The sequence below is a fragment of the Poecilia reticulata genome, linkage group LG13 (genome assembly GCF_000633615.1).
Source record: "Poecilia reticulata strain Guanapo linkage group LG13, Guppy_female_1.0+MT, whole genome shotgun sequence".
NCBI lineage: Eukaryota > Metazoa > Chordata > Actinopteri > Cyprinodontiformes > Poeciliidae > Poecilia > Poecilia reticulata.
In genome coordinates this window covers 27,613,666-27,629,384 of record NC_024343.1, presented here as the reverse complement: position 1 = coordinate 27,629,384, position 15,719 = coordinate 27,613,666, and the positions used below count along the sequence as shown (strand labels likewise).

General features: G+C 39.3%; 1 protein-coding gene across 4 annotated transcripts; it reads right to left on the bottom strand.

The window, feature by feature from the left end:
* Positions 1-190: 190 nt before the first annotated feature.
* On the bottom strand, positions 191-15,239 carry LOC103475001 (high affinity cationic amino acid transporter 1-like). Of its 4 annotated transcripts, none has more exons than XM_008426356.2 (12): positions 15,120-15,239; positions 8,591-8,991; positions 8,348-8,503; positions 7,506-7,677; positions 7,291-7,418; positions 6,984-7,206; positions 5,407-5,543; positions 5,062-5,164; positions 4,445-4,641; positions 4,202-4,353; positions 2,974-3,082; positions 191-2,894 (listed from the first exon to the last, which is right to left on the bottom strand). In XM_008426356.2, exons 2-12 carry the CDS (start codon positions 8,958-8,960, stop codon positions 2,752-2,754), a joined length of 1,890 nt encoding a protein of 629 aa, XP_008424578.1. In that variant the 5' UTR covers positions 8,961-8,991; positions 15,120-15,239; the 3' UTR covers positions 191-2,751. The 4 variants fall into 4 exon arrangements, with proteins under 4 accessions (XP_008424578.1, XP_008424575.1, XP_008424576.1 ...); XM_008426353.2 differs by lacking the exon at positions 5,407-5,543 and adding an exon at positions 5,765-5,904 and having other exon boundaries at positions 15,120-15,238; XM_008426354.2 differs by lacking the exons at positions 5,407-5,543; positions 15,120-15,239 and adding exons at positions 5,765-5,904; positions 14,873-15,087.
* Between the last annotated feature and the right edge of the window lie 480 nt (positions 15,240-15,719).

Genomic DNA, 15,719 nt, shown 5'->3' with positions numbered 1-15,719 from the left:
ATTAGGAAAACAGACTCCTTAAAAGCATAAAGTACAGAGACGTGACACCTAAGAAACATTTCAAGAGATTTAACCGTCACATCACAGTCATGAAAGTTGAACTTAATTTCAACTGTGTTTTTTTTTTAATTTCAGTAATTAGAAGATCCCATACCAGGTAAAAAAATAAATAAAAACAACAAGGGCAAATTTTGGTTTAAACATTCACCTTGATTTATTTACAGAACCAAATAAATCCATAAACAGAAAACAGCATCTCAAATACTAATTTGGACTGTAGATATTTACCAGAATGCTGCAAAAAAAAAAAAAGTAGGTTAATGAATATTAACGAGCACCCGGAAAACTGTCCAATTTGTCACATTGCATTTGAACACTGTAGCATAGTCTGCATGGTAAATGTTTCATTTGGAAGGTGGAAAAAAAAAAAAACCTTTACAAGCCAACCAAGTTTGAGTAAATTTGGCAAATTCCCTTACATTGTTATTGGTATTTACAACATGAATTAAAACATGAAACACAACCACACTGACTGTTCAATAAAATCTGAGCAGAGTTACATTTTATGTACATTGTTTGTTATCTTACATGAAAGCCAGCACACTGACACTGTGACAAAGATCAACACACCATGTTAATAAATAGAGCAGTGTCCTGGCATGGAACCATAGAAATTTACCAGAACTGAATTCAAGTCCAGCAGACAAGTTAACGGAAGATAAGTAGAACCCTATATGAATGCAAATCGTATTCAAGTTTATAGGTAAATCCATGGTAGAAATTTAAAATGGAAATTTTCTAATGCACACATTTCACCTAGTTGCCATTTTGACATGTAACATTCACGTTTGAGCTGCCTCGTGGATCTTCACACAGTCACAGTAACTTTCATTGTCATCATCAGTGAATTGTATAACAAATAGCATAGTCCTGGTTGGGGTACGTCCTAATTAGGCATGTCCTAGTACAATCCCAAGCATCTCAAGAGGGTCCAGAGCAAGACATTTTATACATGATCGGTGTAGGCATCTCTTGGTAAGCTTCACTCTTTATATCCATTGTGTACAGGCGGTGATTTTACGTTAGCCAACCTCAAAGCAAACTGAGTTTTTTAAAAGCAGAGGAGATGAAGTTGCAAAACTTTTCCAGATTATTTTGTTGATCTAACAATCAGAATAATCACAAACAATAAAAAGTGTTTAAAATAATTTGCGATGAAGGCCACCACAAAAGAAAGAGACTCTTTTGGCTGTTGTAGCTTTGAGTCTGTCTTTATCATATCACCAGTTCTGTATGCTGTACAACAGACAGCTGTTGATGGGGGGAGACAAGAATCCAGTTGAAACACAGATCAATCAATTTGATGATAATCAAAGCAGAGTTCTAAGTTTATAAAATAGGAGAATAAACATTTGAATGCAAGATTCTTCTAAAAATCGATCAGATATTTTCCCAAATTATCAAGTCACATCAAAACTCAATCAACATGCTGGCATTAGCCTAGCATGTTCCACATGAAAGCAGAGTTAACAGGAGAAATATGCAAGTTTACTAAAGATTGTGACTGTAAAACGTATCTTTAGACATGTAAGAGTGACCTTCAAACTACTTGAAAGGTCAAAATAGTTGCTGCTCTTGTGAAGAAAAGGTAATACAACGTCTGGAATATCACTGGTGAGTGACTTAAATGCAACACAGTGACAGTGGTAATGCTAACCACGCATTACTGATGAAACATAATGAGCAACTTTAAAGCTACTGAATTTTGAAGCATACGTTCAGCACTGATTTCTGGGCAAATGGCTTGAATGGCTCGGAGCTGCACTTGGGAAGAAAATTCTTTAAAAAGACACCTGCTGCAGCTGCCACAGTGAGCTTGAGAAGAGGAAATTAAGCTAGTTTTGGCCACTCAAACAAAACTTGACCACAATGTTAAAACTGTTCTTCCTGTTTACATGCATATGCACAAAAATGTAAAAATGGTCCAAAAATAAAATTCTCCATATTCCTTAAAACTGGATTTTCATACTCCAGAGAATACTTTATACACAGATAACTAACTGCATTTTCATCTCATAACAAGTATCAAATGTTTAAAGGATCTCACCTTTGAAGTTGTGACATTTCTTTGGGAAAAAGGCACCATCTCAAGTATCTGATAAAAACTCCGTATTAGCAGCTTTGCAGGTTTCAGATAAAACGTGCAATTTCCCCTCATGAAAACAACACTCATCTTTACACCCAACAAACTTGTGTCATTGATCGGCTAATTTGCAATACGTTGACGCATTGCTCTAATTTGCGATTAGAGCAATGCGTCAAATATTGCTCTAATTTGAGCAGCAAATCGAAGGCAGCATAATGCATTTCCTTGAGATGTAAAATTAATGCATAAAGCAACTATTTTTTCAGTAACATAAGTACATTTTTTTCAATGCACCCAACACTTAACATATGAGTTAGGTGGTCCGGCAGAAAACTGAGTGGGTAACTGTCAGCTCTATTAATAATCTCTGTAATTCACAGTAAACAACAGATATTAAAACATTAGGCTCCGAGTCTGTGAGCCACAGCTAAATCTGCACAACAAATATATCACTGAAAATGTGTTTGTTGTTTTGGCATGTCGTCAATTTGGAGATAGCCAACTTTAAAAACAGACATTCAAAGATGCATGCATGCACGGATCTGCAGTGTTTTCTGTGCAGCCGTTTCAGAAAATCTCAAAGTGTGCAAGCGCTCATTTCCTCATCAGTCGTCACCGTCTCGAGTGCAGTTTGGTGTGTTCAAGGCCTCCTTTTCTCTAGTCATTGGCTCTCCTTTTATTGAGCAGGCATCAGACCTGGTCGCCTCTGCGCTGTTCCGAAAGCCATAGACGAAGTAGATAAAGATACCTGCAGTAGTGGAGGAATATCCGGTCAAAGCATATTTAGAAAAGCTGGCGAAAAATGTTGCACTCTTGAGACACAGTACCTATCAGCATCCAAATGCTAAAGCGCACCCAGGTTCCTTTGTTGAGCTGCATCATCAGGTAGACATTGACAAACATGCTGGTGATGGGAACGAAGGGCACCAAGGGAACCTGTGAAGAGAAAATCCATTTCAAAAAGTGTCCTTACAAAACTCCTTCACAAAAACATAGTTCTGAAATCTATTGAGATAAGTGGAATGAATGACTTCATGTATCTAGAAGGAAATTCAGCAAAAGAGGTGAGTAAAAAAAAATAAAAAATTCACAGTTAGGTTTCTATATGTCATCACTAGTTAAATAAAGTATAAATAAAATATTTAAGAAAAACCTTAGTCTGACTGATTTAGTTTGGTCAAAAACTGCCGTTTAGTTGGGTTCACGCTCATCACTGAAAGGGAGTTTATACAAAAAAATCTCCCTGTAGTGGCACTAGTGGGTATTACAGCTCCAGTGTTAAAGCTTAATAAMTATTTGACATTTGCCAAAGTTTTTCTAAACAAGCAGACATTCTGTGCTCTTCAAAGCAGCTGCCCACCACAAAATATCAGTGATAAGAGATGAAAAGCAAGAAAGGTCGTCGGAGGGAAGTGAACCGCTTTCAGAGAGCCGTTTTCTCAGTTAATATAAAGTAGTACATGTTGACAGTCGAGCTAAAGATTGGAAGATTAATCAAGATAAATCAAGACCTGCATCTGATCACCAAGACAGGAGTCAGGCTAAAAACTTTGTGCACGAGCTGCAACCACACCTGTACAAATATGACCTCCACTATAATCCTATGCTCTAATCCATACAACTGAATGCAATGTGAGTAGTTTACAAATCAACACCCTGAACTGAAAAGAACTCCTTATTTTGTTTGCCAAGTCTCCAAAAGAAATTGTAGCAAACAATAATTGAAACTTAAAGGTTTATTTCAAAACTGACATTGCTCTTGCTTCTCCATTATCACAAATTTGGGGAATGGGTGAGAAATAGTGGTACTATCAGCATGAACCCTGGATGGCTTACTAATTGGATTGCTTCTGAAAGCAGCTGGGAGTACAGAGTTTGAAATCCATGTCTACCTCTGCTTTACTTCAATAACATACTGCTGTGGTGCTGTTTTGAGTTGATCTATCACATTAAAATGTCCCAAAAATACACAGATGTTTGTGGTGGTAACATCCCAGAAAGCGAAAAGGTTAAAAGGAACAAAAAATTAGCAAAAGGTTTAAAGTTCAAACTCACCTTAAAAGCCAGCTTGGCTTTGCTCTGAGGCTGCCTGTATATAACAAAGGTGAGAAGCACACAAACCGCCATGCTAACACTCATCAGAGCCACAGCCCAGGGGGCCAGAGTTTGTTGAGCAGCAACAGCACTGAAAACACACACCATTACACCTGGAGGAGGGGAAAAAAAAAAAGGAGACCTCGTCACGCTCCGGGCCAGTTCAACACGAATTGTTCACTTTCATCCTCGTGCGAGGCTCACCAATTATGCTGGTGCAGATTTTGACGGTACGACCAGACAGAGGAGAGGGTTCGGGGTTGGAGGGGGACAGGAGATTCTTGATGCTGATCGTATCTTCTGGTTGAGGAAAGACGTCAGAGTTCCCTTCGCTGCAAGACTCCGGCTCCTCCTGGGTGTTGGCCATCTCATAGGCCGTACTCGGCTGCTCAGGCTGGTACCTTCGCGTGACAGGCGAACAGAGAGCAGACAAGTCAATAAGGATGGGGAGGCGGGACTTAAAGATGAGGTGAAATCACTTAACAATAAACAAATGTTATATCTCTTAAAAGCAAGAACTGGGCACACGAATACAAAATCTAGCTCATTGTAGATTGTGTTATAATCTAGTAGGTTTGAAATTATAAATACATGCTGAGATGGAGGGAGCAGGACAGAGAACTAGGAGAAAATCAAGAAGTAGGAGAAAAATACTTAAACCATTTAGTTTTAAGAATGTGCTAAAGTTTGAGAATTTAGAGGCAATCCTTTAAATGTTCAATTTCTGATCTAAGAATTTATTTATTCTCATGGCACAGATCTAAACTTCTAAGTCAAGAGTATTGCATATTTCTTGGTTATTTGGTGAGAAAAACAATTACCTGAGTACCAAAACACAGGCAGCAACCAGAGTATAGGCCAGTAAAGTGCCAATAGACATGAGATCCACCAGGTCCTTTAGCTCAAACAGGAAAGCCATCACAGCTGCAGGGCACAGAGGAGAAAATACACATCAGCAGAGTGACTTCAACAAGAATATGCAGCAGAATTAGATTCAATATTATTCCCACGGTATTTTAATTAAAATAAAGTCTAAAAAAATAAAGCAGGAAACTGCCAATCTATTACTGTAAAGATCAAAAATATTTACAACTATGATTTATTCCCCCTCCCTCCTCCTTCCACATGGGGGCACTGTTGACTTTGGCTTTATCTCAGCCACCTACCAGACAGCAGCCCTGCCACCAAGGTGGAGACGATGGGCGTCTTCCTCTCGCCGACACGAGCCAGAAACGAGAAAATCACCCCGTCACGAGCCATAGCAAAGATAATGCGTGGCAGTGGAAACATGGAGCCAAGGAGGCTACGTCATGGATGAAGGGAGGAGGAGGAGGAGGAGACTTTAGAACGTGTAGCTGTGGTTCCACATGAGCCCTCAAACATCGTTAGCCAAACAGAGCAGCTGCTGCGTCAGCTAAAGTTTGCCGCCTTTGTGCTGCGTTTGCATGTTAGGTGCTGAGGGGCCTGCTTCGCCACGCGTCGCGCAGCATTCTGCCAGTTAGCGAGTTTAGGGTGTGAGCTCACCTGCGACCATGCCGGAGGTTACTGTAGCTGTTAGCGGGGTTTTGGTTCGCGAGCTGATTTTAGCCAAACATTTGAAGAGCAGGCCATCCTCCGCCATGGCCCAGATCACTCTTGGCATTGGGAACATGGAGCCCAGCAAGCTGGTTGGTGCAGGGAGGGAGAAAAGAGCATGCAATGTCAAGGAAAAAAAAAACACACACACACACACACAGCTCAGATATCTATGCGTATATTAGAAAAAGCATGAGGGCCGTTTATGTCACAATAGAATTAGTTTAACATTTTACTGTATGCTTATCTGCGACTTGAAGAGCAATCAAAAATGTATTGTTGTATCTTTAGGGCTGACTAAGGTTTTGTTAGTTTTCTGCCAGTATATCCTGTAAATGTAAAATATGCACCACTGGAACGTTTGCATAATTCCCGAGTGTGGTGTAAATTTGGATCTACCCAACTGCGGTCTATGCAGTTACTTTAATAACAGCAAAACATGTATTTCACTTATTTTTTATAGTTCCTGAGCAACTCCAGTTGTTTTTGAAGTATTTCATATTCTCCCTACGCCTCCGTGCAGGGCTTTCTGCATCTCCACATGGGGTACTGCTATTCTTGAATAAATGTGGGAACTAATTGTTTAAAGCTAGACATTAATATTCAATCGAGAGATTTAAGAGGCAACATAAAACTCAGAAACACATATGTACCTCAGAAACAAACAGAAAAGGAAGGAAAGAAAGAAAGGAGAGAAAGAAGCAAGGAAAGAAACCAAAAAGCAAAGAAAGAAATAAATCAAAGAATGAAACACAGAAGGAAACAAAGGTTCATACCATTTTCTTTTTCCATATTTATCCACACATTGAAAATAGTTCAATTCCATATTTTTCCAGAAATTAAGCACCCTAAATACTACAAGGATCATCATTTAATTTCAGAATCTAAATGATTTTACATTTGCATTTATATATTGTACCAAAAGCAGACAAAATGTTTCCAACTAAGTTAATCTTTCCAATGTGTCACCTGCTTCATACACCCCAGTCTTTCTGACCTACTGTTCTTTAACTGCAGCTCGTCAGCTACCAGCGAGTAAAGCGTTATGTAAAAGAATTCACTACTCAGGGTAGCTGAAATGAATTATTCATTTCCTAAAGATTCCTGCTGAACAATTACGCGCCCTCTGTGGCTTCTCATGCTGAGAGGCAGTAGGAGACCCACTTACCTGGTCGACAGAGCACATAAAGAGCCAATGGCTACTGCATAAGTGGCTCCCTCCCAGCCTACATACTGAAAGGCCACTGGAAGAGGGCTGTTCTTGTCCAGCATGTAGTACGGCATCATAACAGTGAGAGCCGCCGAAACGCCGAAGTAAGCCACGAAACAGATGAGGAGAGAGGCCACAATGCCGATGGGAATGGCCCTCTGGGGGTTCTTCACTTCCTCTCCTGAGGGGGAAACAAACAAAAAAACGATATGTCAGGTAACGGAGCTTGTGTGTGTACTACCCGTGTTAATGCATTTGCCGTCACCTGTAGTGGCAATGCAGTCAAACCCCACAAAGGCATAAAAACAGGTGGCTGCACCAGAGAGGATCCCAGTCCACCCGAACGGCATGAAGCCGCCTGCACCAAGAGTTTCAGGGTGGGGAAATGAAGTACTGAAAGTAAGAACAGAAAGCACTTATTTACTTTATGAAGATAATTAGCGATGGTAATCATAATACGCTGATCTTCAGTGAACCTACTTATTGGTGGCATTTCCAGTGGCGTTGAGGATCTCTTCAGGGTTCAGTTTCCAGTTTTTTAGGTCTCCTTTAACCAGTCCAGAGATGATCACAAACAGCAGGACAAGCACATTGACGCAAGTGAATACTTTATTCACCATGGCCGATTCTTTGACTCCAAAAGCAAGCAACGCTGTGAAAGGTTGAAAAGGAAAAAAATATGTTAGGATTTATGACAGAAACAGTTGGGGTGGAGGGAAGAAACTTTGTCATTTTTAAGCACATTGTTTACATAAAAAAAAAAAAAAAAATTAAAAGATGGGAAGGAAAGCAACAAGAAAACGAAGGGGTGATGGATGGATGCGAAACTGAAACAATTAGATTAATCGTGAATAATCGTTTAATGGACTAATCGTCAACTAATTTAGTAATTGATTAATTGTCAACTGGAGTATACAGACTCAAAAAAAGGAATTTGCTGAAAGAATAACACACCCAGTGCAGTAATTATGCTAAAGCTGTAAGTAGTTGAAAGAGAAATGTGCAGAATGCAAAAATTTTTTATGCAATTAATCGTCAGAATAAAATAATCGATTCGTAAAATATTTTTAAGTTGTAGTCCTAGATGAATGGATAATTAAAGGAGGGATGGACAAATGGAAGGAGGGAGTGATGAATGAATGGATGAATGGGTACAACCTTTAGACGGTAGAACATATATAAAATATATATAGAAATACAATTGTTGTTCAAGACTAAGTTGTCTTTCTTAGTCTGACCCAGGAATGAAAAATCTAATTCCTTATTTTTCTAAACGTATCCACTCTGTACCAGAGTCATGTAAAGACATTATTGTGTCTAACCTGTCAGAGAGAGAATGATGAAGACAGCAAATATGTCCGGATACTCTGCCAGCCACTGTACATTAATTTTCATGTGTTGTTTGCAAAATTGCTCAATGTGCTTTCCGGTGAGCTCATCAAAGGCGGCGCTCCAAGCCCTCGCCACACTTGAAGTTCCTGCACAGAGAAATCTTCAGGTAATTCACAAATCACAGAGATTAGCAGCCAGGTCTTTCCCTTTTCTGTTTTTTTAAGTGATCTCACCAATGACATAGGAAAGAATGAGGTTCCAGCCCGTAATAAAAGCCCCCAGTTCTCCCACCGTCACATAGCAGTAGAGGTAAGCTGAGCCGGTTTTCGGGACACGGGCTCCAAACTCAGCGTAGCACAGACCGGCTAGCACGGAAGCTAGCGCAGCAATGAGAAATGAGAGGACGATGCCAGGTCCAGCGGTTTCACGAGTTACGGCACCAGCGAGCACATAAACACCGGCACCCAATGTGCTCCCAACGCCCAGGGCCACCAGGTCAAAGGTCCTGAGGCATCGGGCCAGCCGGGTTTCGTCTAAGCTGCAGTCCACAACCTTCACCCTCAGGAGCTGCTTCCCAATGCCTTGTAATTTAGCCAGAATCATCTCTGTTAGCGCCAAAGGGACACAAAAATACCTGTGGACAGAACAAGACAGGAATGGTGATGGGATTATGACACATCTGTAAACACAAGGTGTTCAGTTAAGCCTTCCACAATATCAAATTTTGCTGGATGATAAATTGTCGCATAAATTATTGAGAGAAATGTTGTTTTCAGACCATTTTGTAGTAACATATTGGTAACAGCATAATAATGCAAGTTTGCCCTTTCAAAGACCAATAAAAAGACTTTGTAAAGAACACTTAACAATGGAACTAAATATATTTTAAATATCCAAAATAAAACACGACGACCACAAACCATAAATAAAATGAAAATAAAATCCAAAATAACCAAAACCATAAATTATGAGGTCTATAAACAAATGTGCTCTTTAAAAAATACCATTAGAATTTATTGAGCTCATTTTAATTTACAATGCGACTGATTATTACAACAGGCTTATATTCAATGCTTATGACTTACAAAAAGTATTCAAACTTCTTAAGCATTCCATGTAATTGGAACTTTTTATGACAGATCAACAAGTAGTGAATGGCTGTTATGTTAACGGAAATTTATTTAAGTTTTTTGACCAAAAAATGCTTGAAAGTATAGCATGTAGTTGTTTTTATTTGTATTTGCCACTAAAAACGTGGAACACAGCAAGCATGTGGAAGGAGACATTCTGAGCTGGTGCAAAACAATACTTCTTATTGTCACTTATGTTGTTTTCAAAGTGGTAACAAAAAATGTTGTGATAATTCTTTAAGTCCATATTGGACTCTAAGTCCATCCCTACTGAAAAGGCTTGAATTTTCAATTACAGAAAATTGTGGGGGTGCTCATAGAGAATGTGTGCCACTTTTCAGAATCTTATTTGTAAAACAAAAATTTAAACCCTGCGATTTCTCTTCCACTCCCCAGTCGTGCACTCATCTGTGCTGATGCTTTATATAAATTCCTGGTGAAATGCATTGAAGTTTGTAGTTGTGACACGACACGACAAAATGTGGAAAGAGTGCAAAGATTTCACAAGGCACTGGGTCCGTGCTCAGTGCGGAAAAGCATGACCTTAAGGTCACATCTTTTTACCGTCTATGGGCGTTCCAGGAAAGAGGCTCAACAGTTTATGGTGCTAATTTACAACATCCAATCAGGTTTAATGCCAAAGATGCAGCATTTAATCTGAAAATGTCTAGGGAGGCTTTTTGGTTATTGAACACACCTCATTCAAAAACCGGTGACAGATTGACGTGTAATGTCAACATCCAAAATATGGGTGAACTAACTATTTGAATATCTCTTATTGTAAAATATGCTCCACATTCAGTTACATCCAATTATGCTCCGACCCTCCAGAAAGCTAAATTAGCTTCTTTCAAATTTGTTCCAGCCCAAAGCTTTATTGTAGTTTTCTTGTAAAATATCAATTACTAAAGGGAGCCAACATGTACAATATTCTGCTACTGAAAAGAGTTCAAATGGAAGGGGACGATGTCTGGTCAACAAAAACTGCTAAGCAATTGTGACACTGCAGTCATCGCTTCAAGCTTCCGCTAAAACAATACATCAGCAATTGAAATGATAAATAAGAGTACTCACTTCTGTTTTACAACAAGATCAACACAAGTTCCTGACTTTCACTGATGCCTACGGTCTCACAATGCTCCCAAGCTTGATTGTCCAGATGGCACATCACCTTACCACCAGCTTTAGATGACATATTTACACTCAGGGGCTTGACATGTGACACAGATGCCAATTTGTGTACAAACCATTCAGGTATTTGGTGTACAAATAGAACAGTGATATATCCCATGGCCTCAGAGGCAGCTGTCTTGACACCAATAAACCCCCCTTCCTCTTCTGAGACCATTTCAAGTTCAAATGTAGATAGAGACAACCTAATAGGACTGTTTGTTTATCTAGAAACTTACATCAAACAAATCCTGAGCAGATTTTAAATGTTATGTTAAAGTAGTCTAAAAGAGGTTTTGGCAAAACATCCCTTAACATTTTGATGGTTTTTTTTTTCTTCTTGAAAGGATATTGTTTGATTTTGAAGGTTTAGAACAAAGCAGAGAGAATAACATGCCTGTATACAAGAAATGCACGATATATCGGCACTAACATCAGTATCGGCAAGTACTAGTCATCTTTAATATACGAGTATCCGCCTGATAAATAAGACAGATATTAACAACCAAAGTTTATTTTCATCATTTTTGGAGGGGGCAGAAAGTTGGTTGTGGTATTTGTTTGCTCATGTGACAGTCATAGTAATGCAGTGCAGGATTGTGGAAATTTAACTGAAGCAGAAAAGCAGTAACATGGTTGTTTTTAAAGGTTTTTAAGGGGTGGTGAAATGGTCATTGGCCATAGCAGCAATATTAGTCTAGGATATCAATATTGTTCCAAAGTTTTATATCTGTTTATCTTTCTTATACAACATTTATAGACTGGGATTTGACTAAGTATAGACCGGTCTGAAATGTTCCTAGTATGATAAGCTTCAGTAAAGACACTGTGGTAACTTTGTCATAGTATTTTTGCCTAAATATATACAATTTACAATTTCTCAGGATGAAATTGTAACATTTGTAACACAATAAAATAGTGGTGTTATTTTGTTGCCTTATTGTTTCGAGCAGTGAACAAACCTCAGATGAAGCCAAACAATTTTAAGGTGCATGACCCGGTCATAGTGAACTGTTATACTGACCCATATGCAGTTGCCAAAACAAACTGAACCAAATAGCCAAACATAGACACTAGAAAAAAAAAATCAAGTGGAAAAATGAAATCTGAAAACTATAAGTATTTCCTTCTCCGGGAGCAAAAATTGGCTAGCAGGAATGTTTCCTTATTTGCTGCTGGTGTTTGAGATCATTAGCCACATCTCTGTCCAGGAAAAAAAAAAAAAAAAGGAGTGTTGCGATGAGTCAGTGGTTCCGAATTAACAACACAGATACACAGCAGAATGAACATGATGTGGCGTGTCTTAGCCGAGCTAAAAAAGGCGGGTGGGAAGGATGGGGCCCTGCCCTCATCTCAGCCAATCTCTGTGCTGATGACTCATATCGGCATGTGCATGAATTTAGGAAGGCATTTGGTCCCATGGTCTTTAATGTTCGCCTGCAGGCACAATACATTTACTCCTTCAAATGACTTTTATATCCACAGTCACAGTTAGGCCTCAAAGACAACTTCTAAAAGCAGATCAGCTAAGTAATGCATAAATTACAAAGTAATTACTCATTTGATTAGATTCTCCTCATGTAAACATTGGTTTCAGACAGAAGTTTTTGAATATAAAGTGGATGTGAGTGGACTGGAAATGCACACACAGTGCCTGGTCACTGGTGCTCATCTTGATGATGCAATGTTGACATACCATAACTACTTCAAAATTTCTTCCAAAAGTTTAAAGCTAATTACCAACATGCTCAAATGCTTTACAGTGCCTTGTATTCGCCTAGCACCTAGTCTACCAAGTTTTGCATCATTAAAACCACAAACCTCAAAGCAATTTATTGGCACTTCATGAGACAGACCAACACAAGCCGATGCATAATGTGAAGTTGAAACAAAACACATACGTTTTAATGCTTTCACAAACACAAATCTGAAAAGTGTGGCATGTATTCGTCTTTAGGCCCCTTTTTCTCTGATATACCATCTGTGAATGAAAATGTGGCTACTGCAGTAATAGCTAAGCACTCTCTTAGTTAATAAATGTGGTCATAATCCGAGCCATATGCTTTCTCAGTTAATATATGCACTATTGGAATTGTTTAATGCACTCCGAGTTTTTGACAGGAATGTAACTCCATACCCCATGGTAACTAGGAGCTGCAAAGTTCCCAAGCTTTAATGAAAGAACATATTGACAGAAACAATCATCACCATGCATTAAGAGAGTGGCACAAATAAACTTATTGTTGGAAAAAAGCCAAAGTTAGGTTTTCACTACAGCACAAGCCATGTGGGGCACACAACATATATGAAACTCCACAACTGAAGGTTTGGGCTTTCAAGCAAGTATTATGCAAGACACTAAGCTGGAAGACAGTGGGAGAAGCATTATCCTGGGAGGTATTAATGCTGATCAGACTCTATAGGAAGGTGGAAGGAGCTGTCCTTCCATTTTCCAGAAATCCTGATAGAAAATGTGTAAAGGCTGCAAAAGACTAGAGACTAGGGTGAGGGTTTACATCCTTCCAGGTCAACAACCCTATAGCCAAATATCTACAAGTGAATGGCTTAGCTCAAAAGGATATTCATGAGTAAAGATTGCCAACTCCATGTCCATGCTTTCTATCCAGTATGACTGAACTTGAGCTAAGTACGAATGGACAAACATCTCGGTCTCCGGGTGCACAAGCACATGAAAACAATACGGAGACTTGTAGACACAACTGCAGTCAAAGGTAGTTCCACACCATATTGACTCAATGGCAGCTGGATACAAATTGCAATGTTTACATTTTTATTTCCAAAAAAAATATTCAAAAGTACGCATCTTTTTTTCCTTCTCCAGTTTTGGGTTGTGTTGCAGCATACCTTTCCAACAGAATAAAAAGGCTAAAGGAGGCTAGGCAAGCTACAGCACAAAATAACACACACAAAAACTTTATCTCATATCTCCTTATGTATCCTTGATAAGTGCCTGACCTCTTGGTAACAACCCTGCCTGTAGCATTGCTCCAAAAATATATTAAAAAAAGCTATTAATTTTATGGTTCCTTGTCAGGTGCAACACTGCTTATTAGGAGGATTAATTACTGCCTTGAATGTGTTTGCATTTATTTTATGAACCTTGCTAAGGCTAATTAACTGTTATGACAAAAACTATGAATTTTGAGTTATTTGTTCATTTCTTCGCTGTAGTAATTGGTGTTCATTTTCAAACTCAAGTTGTAGAAGCAAATACACAATCATCATTGCAATAACTTTAAAAACAAATAATGTAATTTCATTCCCTCTGAGAAAAAGACATATTTCCAGCCAAGTATTAGAATAAGCCTGGGTTCTGTTGGGAGGAAGAGGGACTGATGGGGATGCAGGATTTAAGAATTTGTTTACTCCAATTTCAAATCTGTTTTCCTTTTACAAAGAGTCAGGATGCTATGATGATCTGAAGTCCGACTGTCATAGTTGACTTTGGTGCATTTAGTCTCTGGAAGGCCAACGGTAAAATAAATTAACAAATATTGTCTGAAGATAAAATACATGAAAATGATTGCCTAACTGATTCTGAAATAATTATTAATCCGTTATTATTACATTAAATTAAGGTCATATTGCCATTCTAAACTATATTTTCCTTATGTGGACATTGTGCTATACCCAAGCACACAGCATAACCTAGAAACCTTTGGCCGTCCAGGCTTTTTGTTTGGTTATTTTAAGTTCATGAAATTCAGTCAGAGAAATGAAAATGCATTTCCAGACCAACAAGCCTGAACACAAATTAAAAAGAAAGTGCTAAATCTTTGTGTCTTTTAAATTCACTGATCACTAGTTAAATAAACAACGTCAGTGCTGATTTCAAAGGTGACCAAGCATGGGCGGAATGAAAGTGGCCCCCAAATAAACTCTGCTTCAGGCTCAAATTGGGTCGTCTCTGAAAAATAATTAAGTTTCACAATGTAACGCAACTGATTTAGAAAACAAAACGGTCTGATCTCAGCGACTTGGATTCCTTTCTGATTTACTGCAGATAAATTGAAACAGGCTCTAAACCTGCCCCGGAAAACAGGAAGGTTCATTCATACGTGTTTTGGGTTCACGCGAGTTCATCCGCCAGAACTACAGCTGTGAAGCGCGCGCCTATAAAAGGAAATGTTCCTCCGCCGGCAGTGCTCACACTTTTTAAAAGTGTAAACATCAACAAAACCTCTTTAAACTTGCCTCGATGCTTAGGTTTCTTGACAATTTACACCACACTCCGCAACTTCAAAGTCTGCTAATGTGGAGAGTGGAGCTTCTCCGAGATGCCCTGAAGTTTTATTGCATCAGCCGGATGATCCTTTCGGAGTCCATGTGCGCTGCTTCCTTATTAACAACTGCAGCGAGAGCGTGGCTCAGATGAAACCGCGCTGCTGCTGAGTTTTTCCTCCTCTTTCATTCGAAAACAGAATAATTAACAATCACTTACTTTCAAATCAGCAACAAACAGCTTTAGTTTTTTTCCCCCCCCTTCAGGAAATTGACAGATGATTCCGTAGGAAGGGCACGCGCATGGAGGTGTGCAGTACTCTCTCTCTCAACACACACAGAAAAAAAAAAAAAAAAAAAAATGAGTCCACCCACCCAGCTGTCCGTGGCGCCTGTGGCTCCACCCGATGCTGTGCTCTGCAGGTGATTCGCACAGCCGCTAGATGGCGCGGTTCACAAGTTAATGCTCCTCCAGGTCGTCCTTAGCGGATCTCTCTCTGAGGTACCAAGGATGGAGATCAGAGCACAGCGTGCCCTCCGGCCATGTCTCACTTTTAAAAATGCCCCTATAGCACATCAGTATGCATGCCTTCACATCTGTCCCTGCTGTTCTTTTCAACGCTGGATGATTATGAATTTCTTGTGAAGTTGTAAAAGACTCTGTGGGGGGAAATAAAGCTGCCACGCTCCATTCTCCCAGTTGTCCTGCTGTGGCTGAGTGGTTGGTGATCCTCTTATCCCAGCCTGGATCTTCATAGATAACACAAATCTACATCAGGATTTCGGTTTAATCTGCACAACTTTTTCCAGCATTTAATGC